The sequence below is a fragment of the Bos taurus genome, chromosome 1 (assembly GCF_002263795.3).
Source record: "Bos taurus isolate L1 Dominette 01449 registration number 42190680 breed Hereford chromosome 1, ARS-UCD2.0, whole genome shotgun sequence".
Classification (NCBI taxonomy): Eukaryota; Metazoa; Chordata; class Mammalia; order Artiodactyla; family Bovidae; genus Bos; species Bos taurus.
In genome coordinates, this window is record NC_037328.1 from 66,327,601 (window position 1) to 66,347,662 (window position 20,062).

Sequence of the window (20,062 nt, forward strand, 5' to 3'; positions counted from 1 at the left end):
GCTGTCACCTCTTTGACTCCTTATATTAGTAATTCATGTTTGGTGATGGTGGTTTAGTCACTAAGCCATGTCTGACTCTTGCGACGCTATGGACTGTTGCCTGCCAGGCTCCTCTGTCCATGAGATTCTTCAACCGAGAATACTCAAGTAGGTTGCCATTTCCTTCTCTAATTCATGTTTAGTGTCTTTTTTCTTGATAAACCCAGCTGAGTTTTATCAACATTATTTATCTAAAAGCAATCAATTTTCGTTTCATATATTTTCACTCTTTTGGTTCTTTCTTGTTTTTTGCTCTTAATTTTTTTTTCCTTCTGCTTGTTTAATTTTGCTCTTCTTTCTCTAGCTTCTTACGTACAGCTTCGTTCACTTAATTGAAACGTCTTTTTCCCCCAACATAATCATTTAATGTTTTAAATTTTTTTCCAAAATGTACTTAATTTTTATTCCACAGATTTTGATAAATTGTGGTTTCATTTTCTTTTAATTAGAAGTATTTTCTAAAATCTTTTTTATTTCTTCCTTGATCCATGGGTTTTTCAGAAGAGCATTTACTTCTCAAATATTTTAAGATTATCTAGGTTCCATTTATAACTTTTAAATTTTATTTTGTTTTGGTAGAAAACACACTCTGTATAAATTCAGTCTTTTAAAATGTATTGTGGGACAAGATGACATAGACTTATCTGTTTCTGCTTCTTCCCACAAAGTAAAACTATACACCCAGGAAACAATGCAAAAGACAACCAAAGGAGAACTCTGAAAGATGAAAAGAGGAAGGTAATCTGGTTAGAGACCTCAGAAAGGACGAGAGGAGGAATAGCATAGTCAGGATATCTTATAACCTACCCCTTCAGAAAACTCTTGGTTGGGTGATAACAAAGACCACATTCAAGCTCTAACAACAGGTGAATTGGGTGTCAAAATCTAAAATGCCATTTTCCAAGCAGAATTTTAAAACATATATGGTGACAAGAAACTGTTAGGAGTGATTATTCCTGGAGAGTAGGATTAAAAGAACTTGAGGATGGGGTAGGAAGTGGGGTTTTACTTTTCATTTTGTACTAGTAGAAGAGCTTTTTAAATAAAATCATAAAATGCTGTGAATGTATACATTATTTATTCCTCATCAAGTTTATTAGAAACTGACACATTCAAATTTTATTATGTTTATTTAATATTTATAGTTAACATTATTTATTAACTATATATTTAAATATATAGTTAACATTATTTTGACCTAACTGTTAAATTCTGTTTAATTTTCAGAACTGAAAGCAGAAGCTAGTCTAATGGACCAGATGAGTAGTTGTGATAGTTCATCAGATTCCAAAAGCTCATCATCTTCAAGCAGTGAGGACAGTTCCAGTGATTCAGAAGATGAAGAGTGCAAATCCTCTCCTGATCCAGGGAACTATATCTCAGAACATCCTACCATGTCTATCATGCCACAGTGCAGGATTCCTGAGATAGTGGCTGGTCAGAATAAACATCATGACAACAATGGTCTTCTGATGAATACTTTAAGTAAGTATACATAAGCATGAGTAATTGGAAAAGTAAGAATTCACAATGGAACCACACTGATTACGACCTAAAATTTAAATAGAATTGCTTCTTTTTTATTAACAGAAATCACCATTATTTAACATAAATTATTTAACACAAATTATTTGTGTTAAATAACACCATTACTTATTTATAATACATAAAAATTAAAAAATTTATTTGTGTTAAATAACAAAATATAAAAATTTATTTGTGTTAAATAACACCATTATTTAACACAAATCACCATAATTTAACAGAAATCACCTTCTTATTAAGTTATTCATTTTCTTTTGATTCTGTGACATAATGCCTTACTGGCTTTTCTCCTTTCTTTCAAGACACTTTTCTGTCTTTTCTTTGCTGGTTTATAATCTTCTACTCAGTTATTACAGCTGAAGTTTCTCAAAGCTTAATTCTAGGTCCTTTTTTCTTTTTATTCTATAATCTTTCCTCAGATAAGTTCTATATTTCTCTTGCAATCAATACTTGTATACATATAACTTGTAAATTTGCATCTCTCACCCACACCTCTCAGCTCTAGACACAGAAGTCCTACCTACCTGCCTACCTCAGGGACTTACACTAACTCTCTATTCAGCTAGAAATATATCTTTCTTTTCATGTAGATAATTTATTCTCTAGATTATATTCCAGGATTTACTTGATCAAGAAAGTCTTTCTTGACTCTTCTGACAAGATCAAATCCCCCTTGTTATAGACCTTCAGAGCAGTATCTTCTTTATATCAGTTGTCATTTACAAATTTATATGTTGTTTGATTTATTATCTTATAAGCTCCAAGAGGGCTGTGATCTTGTTTATTTTGCTTATCACATAATACTAGCACTGACAAAGTACCTGTTTCTGTTTCTTAGACAGGTTGATTCGTTTCATCTTTTAGATTCCACATGTAAGTGATATTGTATGGTATTTGTCTCTTTTATTCTGACTTATTTCAATTAGTATGATAATCTCTAGTTGCATCTGTGTTGTTGCAAATGGCATTATTTTGTTCTTTTTCATGACTGAGTAGTATTCCATTGTAAATATGTACCATATCTTCTTTATCCATTGATCTCTTGATGGACATTTAGATTGTTTCCATGACTTGGCAATTTTGAATAATGCTTTCTGTGAACATAGGGGTGCATATATCTTTTTGAATTATGGTTTTCCTCTGGATATATGCCCAGGAGTGGGGTTGCTGGATCATATTGTAATTCTGTCTTTAGTTTTCTGAAAAAACCTCCATACAGGTTTCAACAGTGGTTGCACCAACTTACATTCTTACAAGCAGTGTAGAAGGGTCCCTTTTTCTCCACACCCTCTCCAGCATTTCTTATTTGTAGACCATTTAATGATGGCTGTTTAATGTGAGGTGATTTGCATTTTTCTAATAATTAGCTTTGTTTAGCATCTTTTAATGTATCTATTGGCTATTTGTATTTCTTCTTTGGAGAAATGTCTCTAGATCGTCTGCCCATTTTTCAATTGGGTTCTTTGGTTTGGAACATTAAGAATACTAATATATTGGAAATTAAGCCCTGTCAGTTGCATCATTTGTGAATATTTTCTCCCATTCTATAGGTTGTCTTTTCATTTGGTTTATGGTTTCCTTTGCTGTGCAAAAACTTTTAAGTTTGATTACATCCCATTTGTTTATTTTTGTTTTATTTCTATTGCCTTGAAAGACTGAATATGCCTGTTCTAATAGTAAATATGTAGAATCTTACAATATAAAAATAAAAAGCAGGTATACTTTCAAGAATATGAATGTAAAACATTTATGAAATTAATTTCTACTAGGACAAATGAACACATTTAAAAGAAATCATATTTTATTAATCATCATATGACTATAGACAATGAGAATATAAATAAATAACAAAAAATAGTTCAAAATACATGCTTAGAAACTTTGGAGCACATATCTAGTGATCTATGTGTTAAAAGGAAATTACAATGAAATTAAAAAATATTTGTAATTAAGTAATGTCAAGAATATCTCAGCAGTTTTGGGGTACCACCTAAAAGGTACTTATAGGGAACTTTATAGTCTCAAAATGTTCTTTTTTTAAAAAATTAAAAATAAATGAGTGAGGGTTTCACCTTGAGGAACTAGAAAAACAATAGTATCTTAAAGCAGGGAAAGAAAATATTGTATATTAGAATTGAAATTAGTGTAATAGATAACAAAGAAACATTAGAAGATCAACAAGGCTAGAAGTTACTTCTTTGAAAACTAAAAAAAGACCAACTTCTAAGGCGGATGAAGAAAGAAAAAGAAAAAAACACAATATTAGGAATGAAAAAGTGGTTAAAATTATATATTTTATTTTTTAAATTATGCTGCAGCTGCTGCTAAGTCGCTCCAGTCGTGTCCGTCTCTGTGCGACCCCATAGATGGAAGCCCACCAGGCTCCCCCGTCCCTGGGATTCTCCAGGCAAGAACACTGGAGGGGGTTGCCATTGCCTGCTCCAATGCATGAAAGTGAAAAGTGAAAGGGAAGTCGCTCAGTCATGTCTGACTCTTAGTGACCCCATGGACTGCAGCCTACCAGGCTCCATCCATGGGATTTTCCAGGCAAGAGTACTGGAGTGGGGTGCCATTGCCTTCTCCGAACTTTACAAAAAATTTATCTCAGTAAATTTGGCATAAACACAAATGATTTTGGCTTCTCTGGTGACTCTGATGGTTAAGAATCTGCCTGCAATGCACGAGACCCTGGTTCAATCCCTGGGTCAGGAAGATCCCCTGGAGGAGGAAATGGCAACCCACTTCAGTATTCTTGCGTGGAGAATTCCATAGACAGAGGAGCCTGGCGGGCTGCAGTCCATGGGGTTGCAAAGAGTAGAACATGACTGAGTAACTAACACACATATGGATGATTTTCTAGGAAGAAAAATAAAATTTAGCCAATATGACTCAAAAAGGAGTGGAAAATCTGAGGAAACCATTAACAATTAATGACTCTTTCTCCTTAACCCTATTTCCATATCCCCAAGATGCTAGAAAACTGAAGATAATTTTACAGATGAATTTTAACAAATCTTCAAAGAACAAACAATTCTTCTACAAACTATTTCAGAGAGTAGAATACTGGGAGAAGCAATTCAATTCTTTTATAATTTTAGGATAATCTCAATACCAAAACTGAACAGAAACAAGACAAAAAGCATTATAGACCAATTTCACTTAACATGAATCTAAAATTACTAAGATATTAAAACAAGCATGCTAAAATCACAAACCAATAAAGCTCATCACAGAAATGTAATATATGTTCAATATCTGAAATAATATCAATAATAATTTACCATATTACTAGATTATAGGAATAAAGCCATATGATCATTTCAACAAATTTGATTTTGACAAAAGCCAATATTTATTAATTTTAAAACTTTTACTTAAGATTGTAAGGAAATTTCCTTAATATTATAAAAGTTCATTACAAAAAGCAATACTACTGCCAATATTATACAGACTCCAGAAACATTTCCATTAAAATCAGGAAGAAGGTAAAGAGGACTAATATCATTATGTCTATTCAATGTTTTTTTTAAATATAAATTTATTTATTTTAATTGGAGGCTAAATTACTTTACAATATTATAGTGATTTTGCCATACATTGACATGAATCCACTGTGGGTGTACATGTGTTCCCCATCCTGAACCCCCCTCCCACCTCCCTCCCCATCCCTCTGGGTCATCCCAGTGCACCAGCCCCAAGCACCCTGTCTCATGCATCGAACCTGGACTGCTGATCCATTTCAAATATGATAATATACATGTTTCAATGCCATTCTCCCAAATCATCTCACCCTTAGCCTCTCCCACAGAGTCCAAAAGACTCTTCTATACATCTGTGTCTCTTTTGCTGTCTCACTATAGGGTCATCATTACCATCTTTCTAAATTCCATATATATGTGTTAATATACTATATTGGTGTTTTTTTTCTTTCTGGCTTACTTCACTCTGTATAATAGGCTCCAGTTTCATCCACCTCATTAGAACTGATTCAAATGTATTCTTTTTAATGGCTGAGTAATATTCCATTGTGTATATGTACCACAGTGTTCTAATCCACTTGTCTGCCAATGGACATCTAGGTTGCTTCCATGTCATGGCTATTATAAACAGTGCTTCGATGAACATTGGGGTACATGTGTCTCTTTCAATGCTGGTTTACTCGGTGTGTATGCCCAGCAGTGGGATTGCTGGGTCATATGGCAGTTCTATTTCCAGTTTTTTAAGGAATCTCCACACTGTTCTCCACACTGTACTAGTCTGCATTCCCACCAACAGTGTAAGAGGAATCTCTTTAAGGAATCTCCACACTGTTTTCCATAGTGGCTGTATTAGTTTGCATTTCCACCAACAGTGTAAGAGAGTTCCCTTTTCTCCACACCCTCGCCAGCATTTGTTGCTTGTAGACTTTTGGATAGCAGCCATTCTGACTGGCATGAAATGGTACCTCATAGTGGTTTTGATTTGCATTTCTCTGATAATGAGTGATGTTGAGCATCTTTTCATGTGTTTGTTAACCATCTGTATGTCTTCTTTGGAGAAATGTCTGTTTAGTTGTTTGGCCCATATTTTGATTGGGTCGTTTATTTTTCTGGAATTGAGCTGAAGGAGTTACTTGTATATTTTTAAGATTAATTCTTTGTCAGTTGCTTCGTTTGCTATTATTTTCTGCCATTCTGAAGGCTGTATTTTCGTTTCCTTCATTGTGCAAAAGCTTTTAAGTTTAATTAGGTCCCATTTGTTTATTTTTGCTTTTATTTCCATTACTCTGGGAGGTGGGTCATAGAGGATCCTGCTGTGATTTATCTCGGAGAGTGTTTTGCCTATGTTTTCCTCTAGGAGTTTTATAGTTTCTGGTCTTACGTTTAGGTCTTTAATCCATTTTGAGTTTATTTTTGCGTATGGTGTTAGAAAGTGTTCTAGTTTCATTCTTTTACAAGTGGTTGACCAGTTTTCCCAGCACCACTTGTTAAAGAGATTGTGTTTTCTCCATTGTATATTCTTGCCTCCTTTGTCAAAGATAAGGTGTCCATAAGTGCGTGGATTTATTTCTGGGCTTTCTATTTTGTTCCATTGATCTATATTTCTGTCCTTGTGCCAGTACCATGCTGTCTTTATGACTGTAGCTTTGTAGTAGAGCCTGAAGTCAGGCAGGTTGATTCCTCCAGTTCTCAAGATTGTTTTGGCTATTTAAGTTTTTTTTGTATTTCCGTACAAAGTGTGAAAGTATTTGTTCTAGTTCTGTGAAAAATACTGTTGGTAGGTTGATAGGGATTGGATTGAATCTATAGATTGCTTTGGGTAGTATACTGATTTTCACTATACTGAGTCTTCCAGTCCATGAACATGGTATATTTCTCCATCTGTTTGCTTCCTCTTTGATTTCTTTCATCAGTGTTTAATAGTTTTCTATATATAAGTCTTCTGTTTCTTTAGGTAGATATATTCCTAAGTATTTTATTCTTTTTGTTGCAGTGGTGAATGGAATTGTTTACTTAATTTCTCTTTTTGTTTTCTCATTATTAGTGTATAGGAATGCAAGGGATTTCTGTGTGTTAATTTTATATCCTGCAACTTTACTACATTCATTGATTAGTTCTAGTAATTTTCTGGTGGAGTCTTCAGGGTTTTCTATGTAGAGGATCATGTCATCTGCAAACACTGAGAGTTTTACTTCTTCTTTTCCAATCTGGATTCCTTTTATTTCTTTTTCTGCTCTGATTGCTGTGGCCAAAACTTCCAAAACTATGTTGAATAGTAGTGGCAAGAGTGGGCACCCTTGTCTTGTTCCTGACTTTAGGGGAAATGCTTTCAATTTTTCACCATTGAGGATAATGTTTGCTGTCGGTTTGTCATTTATGACTTTTATTATGTTGAGGTATGGTTCCTCTATGCCTGCTTTCTGGAGAGTTTTTATTATAAATGGGTGTTGAATTTTGTCAAAGGCTTTCTCTGCATCTATTGAGATAATCATATGGTTTTTATCTTTCAATTTGTTAATGTGGTGTATTACGTTGATTGATTTGTGGATATGGAAGAATCCTTGCATCCCTGGGATAAAGCCCACTTGGTCATGATGTATGATCTTTTTAATATGTTGTTGGATTCTGTTTGCTAGAATTTTGTTAAGAATTTTTGCATCTGTGTTCTTCAGTGATATTGGCCTGTAGTTTTCTTTTTTTGTGGCATCTCTCTCTGGTTTTGGTATTAGGGTGATGGTGGCCTCATAGAATGAATTTGGAAGTTTACCTTCCTCTGCAATTTTCAGGGAAGAGTTTGAGTAGGTTAGGTGTTAGCCCTTCTCTAAATTTTTGGTAGAATTTAGCTGTGAAGCCATCTGGTCCTGGGCTTTTGTTTGCTGGAAGATTTTTGATTACACTTTCAATTTCTGTGCTTGTGAAGGGTCTGTTAAGATTTTCTATTTCTTCCTGGTTCAGTTTTGGAAAGTTGTACTTTTCTAAGAATTTGTCCATTTCTTCCAAGTTGTCCATTTTATTGGCATATAGTTGCTGATAGTAGTCTCTTATTATCCTTTGTATTTTTGTGTTATCTGTTGTGATTTCTCCATTTTCATTTCTAATTTTGTTGACTTGATTCTTCTCCCTTTGTTTCTTGATGAGTCTGGCTAATGGTTTGTCAATTTTATTTATCTTCTCAAAGAACCAGCTTTTAGCTTTGTTGATTTTTGCTATGGTCTCTTTTGTTTCTTTTGCATTTATTTCTGCGCTAATGTTAAAGATTTCTTTCCTTTTACTAACCCTGGGTTTCTTCATTTCTTCCGTTTCTAGTTGCTTTAGGTGTAGAGTTAGGTTATTTATTTGACTTTTTTTCTTGTTTCTTGAGGTAAACCTGTATGCTATGAACCTTCCCCTTAGCACTGCTTACAGTGTCCCATAGGTTTTGGGTTGTTGTATTTTCATTTTCATTCATTTATATGCATATTTTGATTTGTTTTTTTATTTCTTCTGTAATTTGTTGGTTATTCAGCAGCATGTTGTTCAGCCTCCATATGTTGGAATTTTTAATAGTTTTTCTCTTGTTCAGTTCAGTTCAGTCGCTCAGTCGTGTCCAACTCTTTGCAACCCCATGAATTGCAGCACGCCAGGCCTCCCTGTCCATCACCATCTCCCGGAGTTCACTCAAACTCACGTCCATCGAGTCAGTGATGCCATCTAGCCATCTCATCCTCTGTCGTCCCCAATTCCTCCTGCCCCCAATCCCTCCCAGCATCAGAGTCTTTTCCAATGAGTCAACTCTTCGCATGAGGTGGCCAAAGTACTGGAGTTTCAGCTTTAGCATCATTCTTTCCAAAGAACACCCAGGGCTGATCACCTTTATAATGGACTGGTTGGATCTCCTTGCAGTCCAAGGGACTCTCGAGAGTCTTTTCCACAGTTCAAAAGCATCAATTCTGTGGCGCTCAGCTTTCTTCACAGTCCAACTCTCACATCCATCCGTGACCACTGGAAAAACCATAGCATTGACTAGATGGACCTTTGTTGGCAAAGTAACGTCTCTGCTTTTGAATATGCTATCTAGGTTGGTCATAACTTTTCTTCCAAGGAATGTGTCTTTTAATTTCATGGCTGCAGTCACCATCTGCAGTGATTCTGGAGCCCCAAAAAATAAAGTCTGACACTGTTTCCACTGTTTCCCCATCTATTTCTCATGAAGTGATGGGACCAGATGCCATGATCTTTGTTTTCTGAATGTTGAACATTAAGCCAACTTTTTAATTCTCTTCTTTTACTTTCATCAAGAGGCTTTTTAGTTCCTCTTCACTTTCTGCCATAAGGGTGGTGTCATCTGCATATCTGAGGTTATTGATATTTCTCCCGGCAATCTTGATTCCAGCTTGTGCTTCTTCCAGCCCAGCATTTCTCATGATGTACTCTGCATATAAGTTAAATAAGCAGGGTGACAATATACAGCCTTGACGTACTCCTTTTCCTATTTGGAACCAGTCTAATGTTCTATGTCTAGTTCTAACTGTTGCTTCCTGACCTGTATATAGGTTTCTCAAGAGGCAGGTCAGGTTGTCTGGTATTCCCGTCTCTTGAAGGTAATTTTTTATAGTTTATTGTGGTCCACACAGTCAAGGGCTTTGGCATAGTCAATAAAGCAGAAATAGATGTTTTTCTGGAGCTCTCTTGCTTTTTCCATGATCCAGTGGATGTTGGCAATTTGATCTGTGGTTCCTCTGCCTTTTTCTAAAACAAGCTTTAACATCTGGAAGTTCAGTGTTCACGTATTGCTGAAGCCTGGCTTGGAGAATTTTGAGCAGTACCTTACTAGCATGTGCTGCTGCTGCTGCTAACTCGCTTCAGTCGTGTCTGACTCTGCAACCCCATAGAGGGCAGCCCACCAGGCTCCCCCATTCCTGGGATTCTCCAGGCAAGAATACTGGAGTGGGTTGCCATTTCCTTCTCCGATGCATGAAAGTGAAAGTGAAGTCACTCAGTCGAGTCCGACTCTTAGTGACTAGCATGTGAGATGAGTGCAATTCATAACTGACATGTAATCTTACTGCATTGTGGTCAGAAAAGATGATTGGCATGATTACAGTTTTTTTGAATTTACCAAGGCTAGATTTGTGGCCCAGGATGTGATCTATCCTGGAGAAGGTTCCATGTGCACTTGAGGAAAAGGTGAAATTCATTGTTTTGGGGTGAAATGTCCTGTAGATATCAATTAGGTCTACCTGGTCTATAGTATCTGGAGAAGGCAATGGCACCCCACTCCAGTACTCTTGCCTGGAAAATCCCATGGACAGAGGAGCCTGGTAGGTTGCAGTCCATGGGGTCACTAAGAGTTGGACATGACTGAGCGACTTCCCTTTCACTTTTCACTTTCATGCATTGGAGCAGGCAATGGCAACCGACTCCAGTGTTCTTGCCTGGAGAATCCCAGGGACGGGGGAGCCTGGTGCGCTGCCGTCTCTGGGGTCGCACAGAGTCAGACACGACTGAAGCGACTTAACAGCAGGTCTATTGTATCATTTAAAGTTTGTGTTTCCTTGTTAATTTTCTGTTTAGTTGATCTATCCATAGGTGTGAGTGGGGTATTAAAGTCTCCTACTATTATTGTGTTATTGTTAATTTCCCCTTTCATACTTGTTAGCATTTGCCTTACATATCACAGTGCTCCTATGTTGGGTGCATATATATTTATAATTGTTATATCTTCTTCTTGGATTGACCCTTTGATCATTATATAGTGTCCTTCTTTGTCTCTTTTCACAGCCTTTATTTTAAAGTCTATTTTATCTGAATTGAGTATTGCTACTCCTGCTTTCTTTTGGTCTCTATTTGCATGGAATATCTTTTTCCAGCCCTTCACTTTCAGTCTGTATGTGTCCCTTGTTTTGAGGTGGGTCTCTTGTGGACAGCATATATAGGGGTCTGTTTTTGTATCCATTCAGCCAGTCTTTGTCTTTTGGTTGGGGCATTCAGCCCATTTACATTTAAGGTAATTATTGATAAGTATGATCCCATTGCCATTTACTTTGTTGTTTTGGGTTCGAATTTATATACCCTTTTTGTGTTTCCTGTCTAGAGAAGATCCTTTATCATTTGTTGGAGAGCTGGTTTGGTGGTGCTGAATTCTCTCAGCTTTTGCTTATCTGTAAAGATTTTGATTTCTCCTTCATATTTGAATGAGATCCTTGCTGGGTACAGTAATTTGGGTTGTAGGTTTCTCTCTTTCATAACTTTAAGTATGTCCTACCATTCCCTTCTGGCCTGAAGGGTTTCTATTGAAAGATCAGCTGTTATCCTTATGGGAATCCCCTTGTGTCTAATTTGTTGTTTTTCCCTTGCTGCTTTTAATGTTTGTTCTTTGTGTTCGATCTTTATCAATTTGATTAATATGTGTCTTGGGCTGTTTTGCCTTGGGTTTATGCTGTTTGGGACTCTCTGGGTTTCTTGGACTTGTGTGACTATTTCCTTCCCCATTTTAGGGAAGTTTTCAACTATTATCTCTTCAAGTATTTTCTCATGGTCTTTCTTTTTGTCTTCTTCCTCTGGGACTCCTATGATTCAAATGTTGGGATGTTTAACATTGTTCCAGAGGTCTCTGAAGTTGTCCTCATTTAATTCTTTTTTTCTTTTTTCCTCTCTGCTTCATTTATTTCTACCATTCTATCTTCTACCTCACTTATCCTATCTTCTACCTCCATTATTCTACTGTTGGTTCCCTCCAGAGTGTTTTTGATCTCATTTATTGCATTATTCATTATATATTGACTCTTTTTTATTTCTTCTAGGTCCTTGTTAAACATTTCTTGCATCTTCTCAATCCTTGTCTTCAGGCTATTTATCTGTAACTCCATTTTGTTTTCAAGATTTTGGATCATTTTCACTATCATTATTTGGAATTCTTTATCAGTAGATTCTCTATCTCTTCCTCTTTTGTTTGGTTTGGTGGGCATTTATCCTGTTCCTTTACCTGCTGGGTAGGTCTCTGCCTTTTCATCTTGTTTATATTGCTGTGTTTGGGGTGGCCTTTCCACATTCTGGCAGTTTGAGGTTCTTCTTTATTGTGGAGGTTCCTTGCTGTGGGTAGGGTTGGACAGGTGGCTTGTCAAGGTTTCCTGGTTAGGGAAGCTTGTGTCAGGTGTTCTGGTGGGTGGAGCTGGCACTTCTGCAATGAAGTGTCCAGTAGTGAGTTTTGAGATGTCAGTGGGTTTGGTGTGACTTTGGGCAGCCTATATATTGAAGCTCAGAGCTATGTTCCTGTGTTGCTGGAGAATTTGTGTGGTATGTCTTGCTCTGGGACTTGTTGGCTCTTGGATGGTGTTTGGTTTCAATGTAGGTATGGAGGCTTTTGATGAGCTCTTATCAATTAATGTTCCCTGGAGTCAGAAGTTCTCTGGTATTCTCAGGTTTTGGACTTAAGCCTCCTGCCTCTGGTTTTCAGTCTTATTCTTACAGTAGCCTCAAGACTTCTCCATCTATACAGTACCAATGATGAAACATCTAGGTTAATGATGAAAAGTTTCTCCACAGTGAGGGACACCCTGAGAGGTTCACTCAGAATTACATGGAGAAGACAAGAGGGAGGAGGGAGATAGAAGTGACCAGGAGGAGAAGAGGGGGAATCAAAAGGCGAGAGAGCAAGCTAGCCAGTAATCACTTCCCTATGTGCTCTCCAGAGTCTGGACCCCTCAGAGATATTCACAGAGTTACACAGAGAAGAGAAGAGGGAGGAAGGAGACAGAGATGGCCAGGAGGAGAAAAGGGGGAATCAAAAGGAGCAAGACAGATCCAGGCAGTAATCAGTTCCCTAAGTGTTCTCCACAGCCCAGAACACACACAGAAATTCACAGAGTTGGGTAGGGAAGAGTAGGGGGAGGGAGGTGATAGAGGCAACCTGGTGGAGAAAAAGGAGAGTCCAAAGGGGGAGAGAGCAATCAAGCCAGTAATCTCACTCCCAAACAAAAATGGGTACTGAAGATTGGGTTCTTAAAGGTACAAAATTGATAAAAAATACCAAAAAGCAGAGATTAAAAATCTAGAGTAGAGGTTAGATTTTCAGAAATACAATATTAAAAAAAAAAAAAAACAAAGTCACAAAAATTATAAATTTATATAGGAAGTTTGCTTTAAAAATAGGGTCTTTTTTTTTTTTTTTGCAAGGTAATCAGTTCAGTTCAGTTCAGTGAATGGCAGCACGCCAGGCCTCCCTGTCTATCACTAACTCCTGGAGTTCACTCAAACTCATGTCCATCGAGTCAGTGATGCCATCCAGCCATCTCATCCTCTGTCGTCCCCTTCTCCTCCTGCCCCCAATCCCTCCCAGCATCATAGTCTTTCCCAGTGAGTCAACTCTTCACATGAAGTGACCAAAGTATTGGAGTTTCAGCTTCAGCATCATTCCTTCCAAAGAACACCCAGGACTGATCCCCTTTAGAATGGACTGGTTGGATCTCCTTGCAGTCCAAGGGACTCTCAAAAGTCTTTTCCAACACCATAGCTCAAAAGCATCAATTCTTCAGCGCTCAGCTTTCTTCACAGCCCAACTCTCACATCCATACATGACCACTGGAAAAACCATAGCCTTGACTAGATGGACCTTTGTAGGCAAAGTAATGTCTCTGCTTTTGAATATGCTATCTAGCTTGGTTGTAACTTTCCTTCCAAGGAGTAAGTGTCTTTTAATTTCATGGCTGCAGTCACCATCTGCAATGATTTTGGAGCCCCCAAAAATAAAGTCTGACACTGTTTCCCCATCTATTTACCATGAAGTGATGGGACCAGACGCCATGATCTTCATTTTCTGAATGTTGAGCTTTAAGCCAACTTTTTCACTTTCCTCTTTCACTTTCATCAAGAGGCTTTTTAGTTCCTCTTCACTTTCTGCCATAAGGGTGCTGTCATCCGCAAATCTGAGGTTATTGATATCTCTCCTGGAAATCTTGATTCCAGCTTGTGCTTCTTCCAGCCCAGCGTTTCTCACGATGTACTTTGCATATAAGTAAAATAAGCAGGGTGACAATATACAGCCTTGACTTACTCCTTTTCCTATTTTGAGCCAGTCTGTTGTTCCATGTCCAGTTCTAACTGTTGCTTCCTGACCTGCTTACAGGTTTCTCAAAAGGCAGGTCAGGTGGTCTGGTATTCTCATGTCTTTCAGAATTTTCCACAGTTTATTGTGATCCACGCAGTCAGAGGCTTTGGCATAGTCAAAGCAGAAATAGATGTTTTTCTGGAACTCTCTTCCTTTTCTATGATCCTGCAGATGTTGGCAATTTGATCTGTGGTTCCTCTGCCTTTTCTAAAACCAGGTTGAAAATCTGGAAGTTCACAGTTCATGTATTGCTGAAGCCTGGCTTGGAGAATTTTGAGCATTACTTTACTAGCGTGTGAGATGAGTGCAATTGTGCGGTAGTTTGAGTATTCTTTGGCATTGCCTTTCTTTGGGATTGAAATGAAAAGTGACCTTTTCCAGTCCTGTGGCCACTGCTGAGTTTTCCAAATTTGCTGGCATATTGAGTCCATCACTTTCACAGCATCATCTTTCAGGATTTGAAATAGCTCAACTGGAATTCCATCACCTCTACTAGCTTTGTTCATAGTGATGCTAAGGCCCACTTGACTTCACATTCCAGGATGTCTGGCTCTATGTGAGTGATGACACCATCAATAGATTATAAAAACAAAAATTAAAGGATTAATAGAGGACTTAAAAAGTAAAAAAAATTTTTTTTAATTCAAAAAATGATAATAGTAAAAATATATCTAGGACTTTCTCTGGAGCTGTTGCAGACATTGTGGGGTCAGTTCATTTTCAGATAGTTTGGCTCTCTGGCTTATACTTCTCAAGATCTATAGGCCCCTTCCTATGTTAGTCGGTGTAGTTAGTCAGTGCTAACTACAGGGTTTTAATCTGTTGCACATGTCACTTCCAAAGCGGTTCCCTCTGTTTATTTTAGCTTCTGTTTGCTGGTCTCTTCGGTGTCTAATTTCTACCCTGACACAAGGGGGCGATGGTGGTCACTTTTTTAGGCTCACTTGTTCAGTCGTGCTTTGGGGAGGGAGGAACACTGCAAACAAATATCAGTGGCGTGTGTGGGGAGTGCTTGCAGTGTTTTAGCCACACTGGTTTTGCTCACGGTGTGTGTGCTTTCATGGTCTACAGTTTTCAGGCTATAGGTTGCTCTGCTGGGAACTGTCTGAGGCGGGCCCTGGGTTGCATACACTTCCCAGGTCTAAGCCACTCAGGTTCAGGTTCTCAGGTACTCCACAAAGGTGCAGACTTGGTTGGGCCTGCGTTTTGTGCCCTTCCCAGGTCCGAGCGGCTGAGGTGGCCAGGTGCTTGGCGAGAACAGTCACCCCCAGGTGGGGGGGTGCATCTTATCACCTCCCCTGTCCCAGCCGCTCAGTTTTCTGGGTGTACGATGGGCACGCCTTCTCAGGTGTGCCATGTGTCTCTTCTGGGGAGCTAATCTCTGGCTGTGACCATCCTGGCGGATGTCAACCGTCCAAAATCCCAAGAATTCTTGGTCAGCAATGAAACCTGCTTACAGTTTGGTAGAGGATGCCTGTCTGGGGCTGCGATTGCCCCCTTCCAGCTCTGGCTGCCCTCGCCTGCCTGCCTGTCTCCGGCAGGGGATGGGCCAGTCCACCGCTGTCTAGCTCTGTTCAGTCCTTTGTTCTGTGAGCGGGCCTGGCGGTGTCTTAGGTTAGGGCTTTTCCCGGGATAGTTTTGTTTTTTTTTTTCCCCTCTCTCTCTCTCTCTCTTTTTTTCTTCTCTCTCTCTCTCTCTGGCTATCCCACAGTCTGGGTTCCTATCTCAAGTTAGTTCCCTCAGATTGCCCTCGGGGCATTCAGGCCTGATCCTTACCCTAAGCAATGCAGCCCCCGCCTCCCTGTCCAGCCCCCACTTACTAGTGGCGGATGCTAGTGTCTGGGCTGCTTCTCCACTGGGAGCTGCTGTTAGGCACGTAATCTGTGGGCTTTAATTATTTATTTATTTATTCTTCCTCCCAGTTATGTTGCCCTCTGAGATTCCAAAACTCCCCACACCCGCCTGTGAGAGGGTTTCCTGGTGTTTGGAAACTTCTCTCTTTTTATTTTATTTTATTTTTAAACTTTACATAATTGTATTAGTTTTGCCAAATATCAAAATGAATCCACCACAGGTATACATGTATTCCCCATCCTGAACCCTCCCCATACCATCCTTCTGGGTTGTCCCAGTGCACTAGCCCCAAACATCCAGTATTGTGCATCGAACCTGGACTGGCATCTCATTTCATACATGGTATTTTACATGTTTCAATGCCATTCTCCCAAATCTTCCCACCCTCTCCCTCTCCCACAGAGTCCATAAGACTGTTCTATACATCAGTGTCTCTTTTGCTGTCTCATACACAGGGTTATTGTTACCATCTTTCTAAATTCCATATATATGCATTAGTATACTGTATTGGTGTTTTTCCTTCTGGCTTACTTCACTCTGTATAATAGGCTCCAGTTTCATCCACCTCATTAGAACTGATTCAAATGTATTCTTTTTAATGGCTGAGTTAATACTCCATTGTGTATATGTACCATAGCTTTCTTATCCATTCATCTGCTGATGGACATCTAGGTTGCTTCCATGTCATGGCTATTATAAACAGTGCTGTGCCCGAGACGAATCTCCATCCCTACCTCTTTTGTCTCTCTTTTTATCTTCTATATTTTGTCCTACCTCCTTTCGAAGACAATGGGCTGCCTTTCTGGGTGCCTGATGTCCTCTGCCAGCATTCAGAAGTTGTTTTGTGGAATTTGCTCAGCGTTCAAATGTTCTTCCGATGAATATTTGGGGGAGAAAGTGGTCTCCCCATCATATTCCTCCACCATCTTAGGACCACCCCGTGTCTATTCAATGTTGTACTGAAGGTTCTGGAAAAATACAATAAAACAAGTAAAGGAAATGAAAGTAAGAATTGGAAACAAGAAATAAAATAATCCTTATTTGTAGATAATATAATTGTCTACATAGGAAATCCAAAGGAATCAACAAGCTATAGAAATAATAAAAGAATTTAGAAATATTTTGGATATAAAAATGTTATGGAGAGATCAGCAGCTATTTTGTTATACCAGTAATAACGAATTGGAATTTAAAAAAATAGTGAATTTCTTTTCTTGATATAATTTATCCAAACTGTAGGTTTCCTAATAAGAGGAATAAACCCTTTTTTACTGTTACTATAGTCATCCAATTTCAACCTTAGCAGACTCAACACCCTTTTTCATAACATAATTTAAATCCCTTTTACTAACATGAAATGAATTTAATAGTTTGATATCATCTAAAAGATATACATCTTTGAAAATGATTAATATAATATTAAGACAAACATTTATAGTAAGGTAATATATATTCTATTTTGTTCAGGCATGGCCAGAAGATGTAACAAAGTGCTATATGTTTGCCCTTACTTTTAATGATTATATGTGGGATTAAGAGAAGCAAGACAATATTCAACTCATATGTTCGTAATATTTCTTATTTAACTTGTTAAAATAAGGAGTGGGAAAGTATATACATTATATTCATAGAATTGCATACACAGACACATTTTGAAGGGCAGTATTGCTGACCCACAGACATTGAGCAGCATAGATAATTGCTGTGTTTTCAAAAACAGTTTTAAAAAATCTTTGTAAGATTCTGAAAAAAAATAAAGTTTTCTTTCAGTTTATCTATCAAGGATGATAGTTACAGCCTTATAAATTTTGTGTGTCTGTGTTAGTCACTCAGTCATGTCCAACTCTTTGTGACCCCATGGACTATATAGCTCACCAGGGCTCTCTGTCTAGGAATTCTCTAGGCCAGAATAGTGGAGTGAGTTGCCATTGCCTTGTCCAGGGGATCTTCCTGACCCAGGGACTGAACCCTGGTCTGTATTGCAGGCAGATTCTCTACAGTCTGAGCCACCAGAGAAGCCCTTGTAAATTTTAGAGAATTTTAAATCTATACAAAAGAATACTTTTAGTGTCTAAGAATGCAATTAGTCCTGGCCTTAAAATTACAACCAGATCTTAAAAGTACATGAACATCCAACTGGACTTTCAAAAGTTTTGCAGAATATAGAAGAGTTCTTTATTGTGCATGGCAGTTCTTGCTTTGGTAGATATTTAAGCTTCCAAAATTCCCCTTCCACAGTGTGCCACTAGCAATCTATGAAGCAGTCTGCAAGTCACTGGGACAAGCAATCTCTCACATACATTTCTGTAACATCTACTAAAGGAGCAGTATTGCTCTCATTGAGAAACATTGGTTTAGGTATCAGAATGCATTTGCTATGGGTAAACTCTTTTTCCCAAGTTGTAATTACCATTTTAATTGAAAACCTATTTTCTTTACTAAGCATCTCATATTCAAAGGCTAATCTCATATCTACATAACTGAACATTTCAACCAACAGCATTTGTAATACTGTGCTTATAACCTCCGTAGAATGAAGTCTATTAAGAAAAGTGGAACTCAGGACATTTGGGTTTCTGTCACTTGAGAATCTCATTGTACCGATATCACATAAAGTTGAACATTCTTATGCCATACAATAGTTGCATAATAAGTAGAAACTTGAGCCTTGAAAATGACAAAATGGTCCTGTGAGACCTTTAGCAGGTTTCTTTATCAAATCACATAATTAGTTCTGGAGTACATGCAATGGGCTAAGTTGTCTTACAAGTTATATAGAGCCTAAAAACTATTCCTATTAATTTGGATATTAATTTTAGAATATATCAGCTTTTGTTGATTGTGGAGTAGTTTAAAAATAGAAAAAAATTTTAACCATTTAAATTTACTACCCAAAAGATTTATCCAATCCTATAGCTCCAAATAAACCCCCTATAATCAATGACTCCCAGATAGTTTTCAGGTCTAGCCTTACCTTGAGCTTCAGATTTATATATACAATTGTATATACCATATATACTTGAATATTTACTAGGTATTGAAAATGTACATTTTAAAAATTGAACTTGTGATTTTTCTTACGTAGTCTTGTAATCTGCTGCTTCTCATCTCAGTAAATGATACCACAATTTATCCAGTTGGTAAGACCAGAAGACTTGAGGGTCATTCTTCACTTTTCTCTTTCTCTTATGCACTAAGTCTAATACTGTTGATAGGCCTGTAAGCTCTATCTTCAGAGCAAATTATAAATCTGACCACTGATCACCACCTTCACCTGAATCACCTGAGTCTAAAACCAATATTATTTCTTCTTTCCCAGTTTTATTGAGATGTAATTGACATACAGCACTGTATAATTTTAAAGTATACAACTGTTTGACTACATACATCCCGAAATGATTACCACAATAGTTTTAGTGAATATCCATCATCACATATAGATAAAACATCAAAGAAATAGGAAAAAAAACTTTTTTTCTTTGTGATGAGAACTCTTAGGATTTACTCTCTTAACAGTTTTCTTTTATAACACACAATAGTGTTAATTATTTTTATCATGTTATGCATTACATCCCTAGTATTTATCTTATAGCTGAAAGTTTGTACCTTTTGATTGCCTTTTAGCTAATTCCCTCATCCTCCACCCCCTACTTTCAGTAGCCACAAACCTGATTTTTTCTATGAGTTTCAATATATTTATTAAATATATATGTTACATCTATATATTTAAATGTGATCACAATGAAAAGTCTAGTTGTCATCCATCACCATAGAAAGATGTAACATAGTTGTTGACTATATTCTTCCTACTGTAAATTTCAAACTTGTAACATATATTTTATAACTGAGAGTTTATACAACTTGCTATCCTTCACCTTTTTCTCTCCTCACTCTACCCACCTCCACTTTGGCACCTGTTTCAGTATTTGTCACTCTGTTTCTCTGTACATTTGTTCATTTGTTTTGTTCTTTAGATTCTACATATAAATGAAATCATACAGTATTTGTCTCTCTCAAAGACACTATTTTATCTTACATGAGAAACTGTATAGACTCATAA

General features: G+C 37.5%; 1 protein-coding gene and 1 long non-coding RNA gene across 2 annotated transcripts in view; one reads left to right on the forward strand and one right to left on the reverse strand.

Moving 5' to 3' along the window:
- EAF2 (ELL associated factor 2) overlaps positions 1-20,062 on the forward strand; it is a 55,665-nt gene that overhangs the window by 33,465 nt on the left and 2,138 nt on the right. Inside the window, 1 exon segment of the mRNA NM_001046507.2 lies at positions 1,267-1,524. Within this exon segment, the coding sequence (NP_001039972.1) occupies positions 1,267-1,524 (258 nt within the window).
- Positions 16,777-20,062, reverse strand: part of LOC132345641 (uncharacterized) — a 66,475-nt gene continuing 63,189 nt past the window's right edge. The window contains exon 3 of the long non-coding RNA XR_009495054.1: positions 16,777-16,970. This is a non-coding gene — a long non-coding RNA (uncharacterized lncRNA). The remainder of the gene's footprint in view (positions 16,971-20,062) is intronic.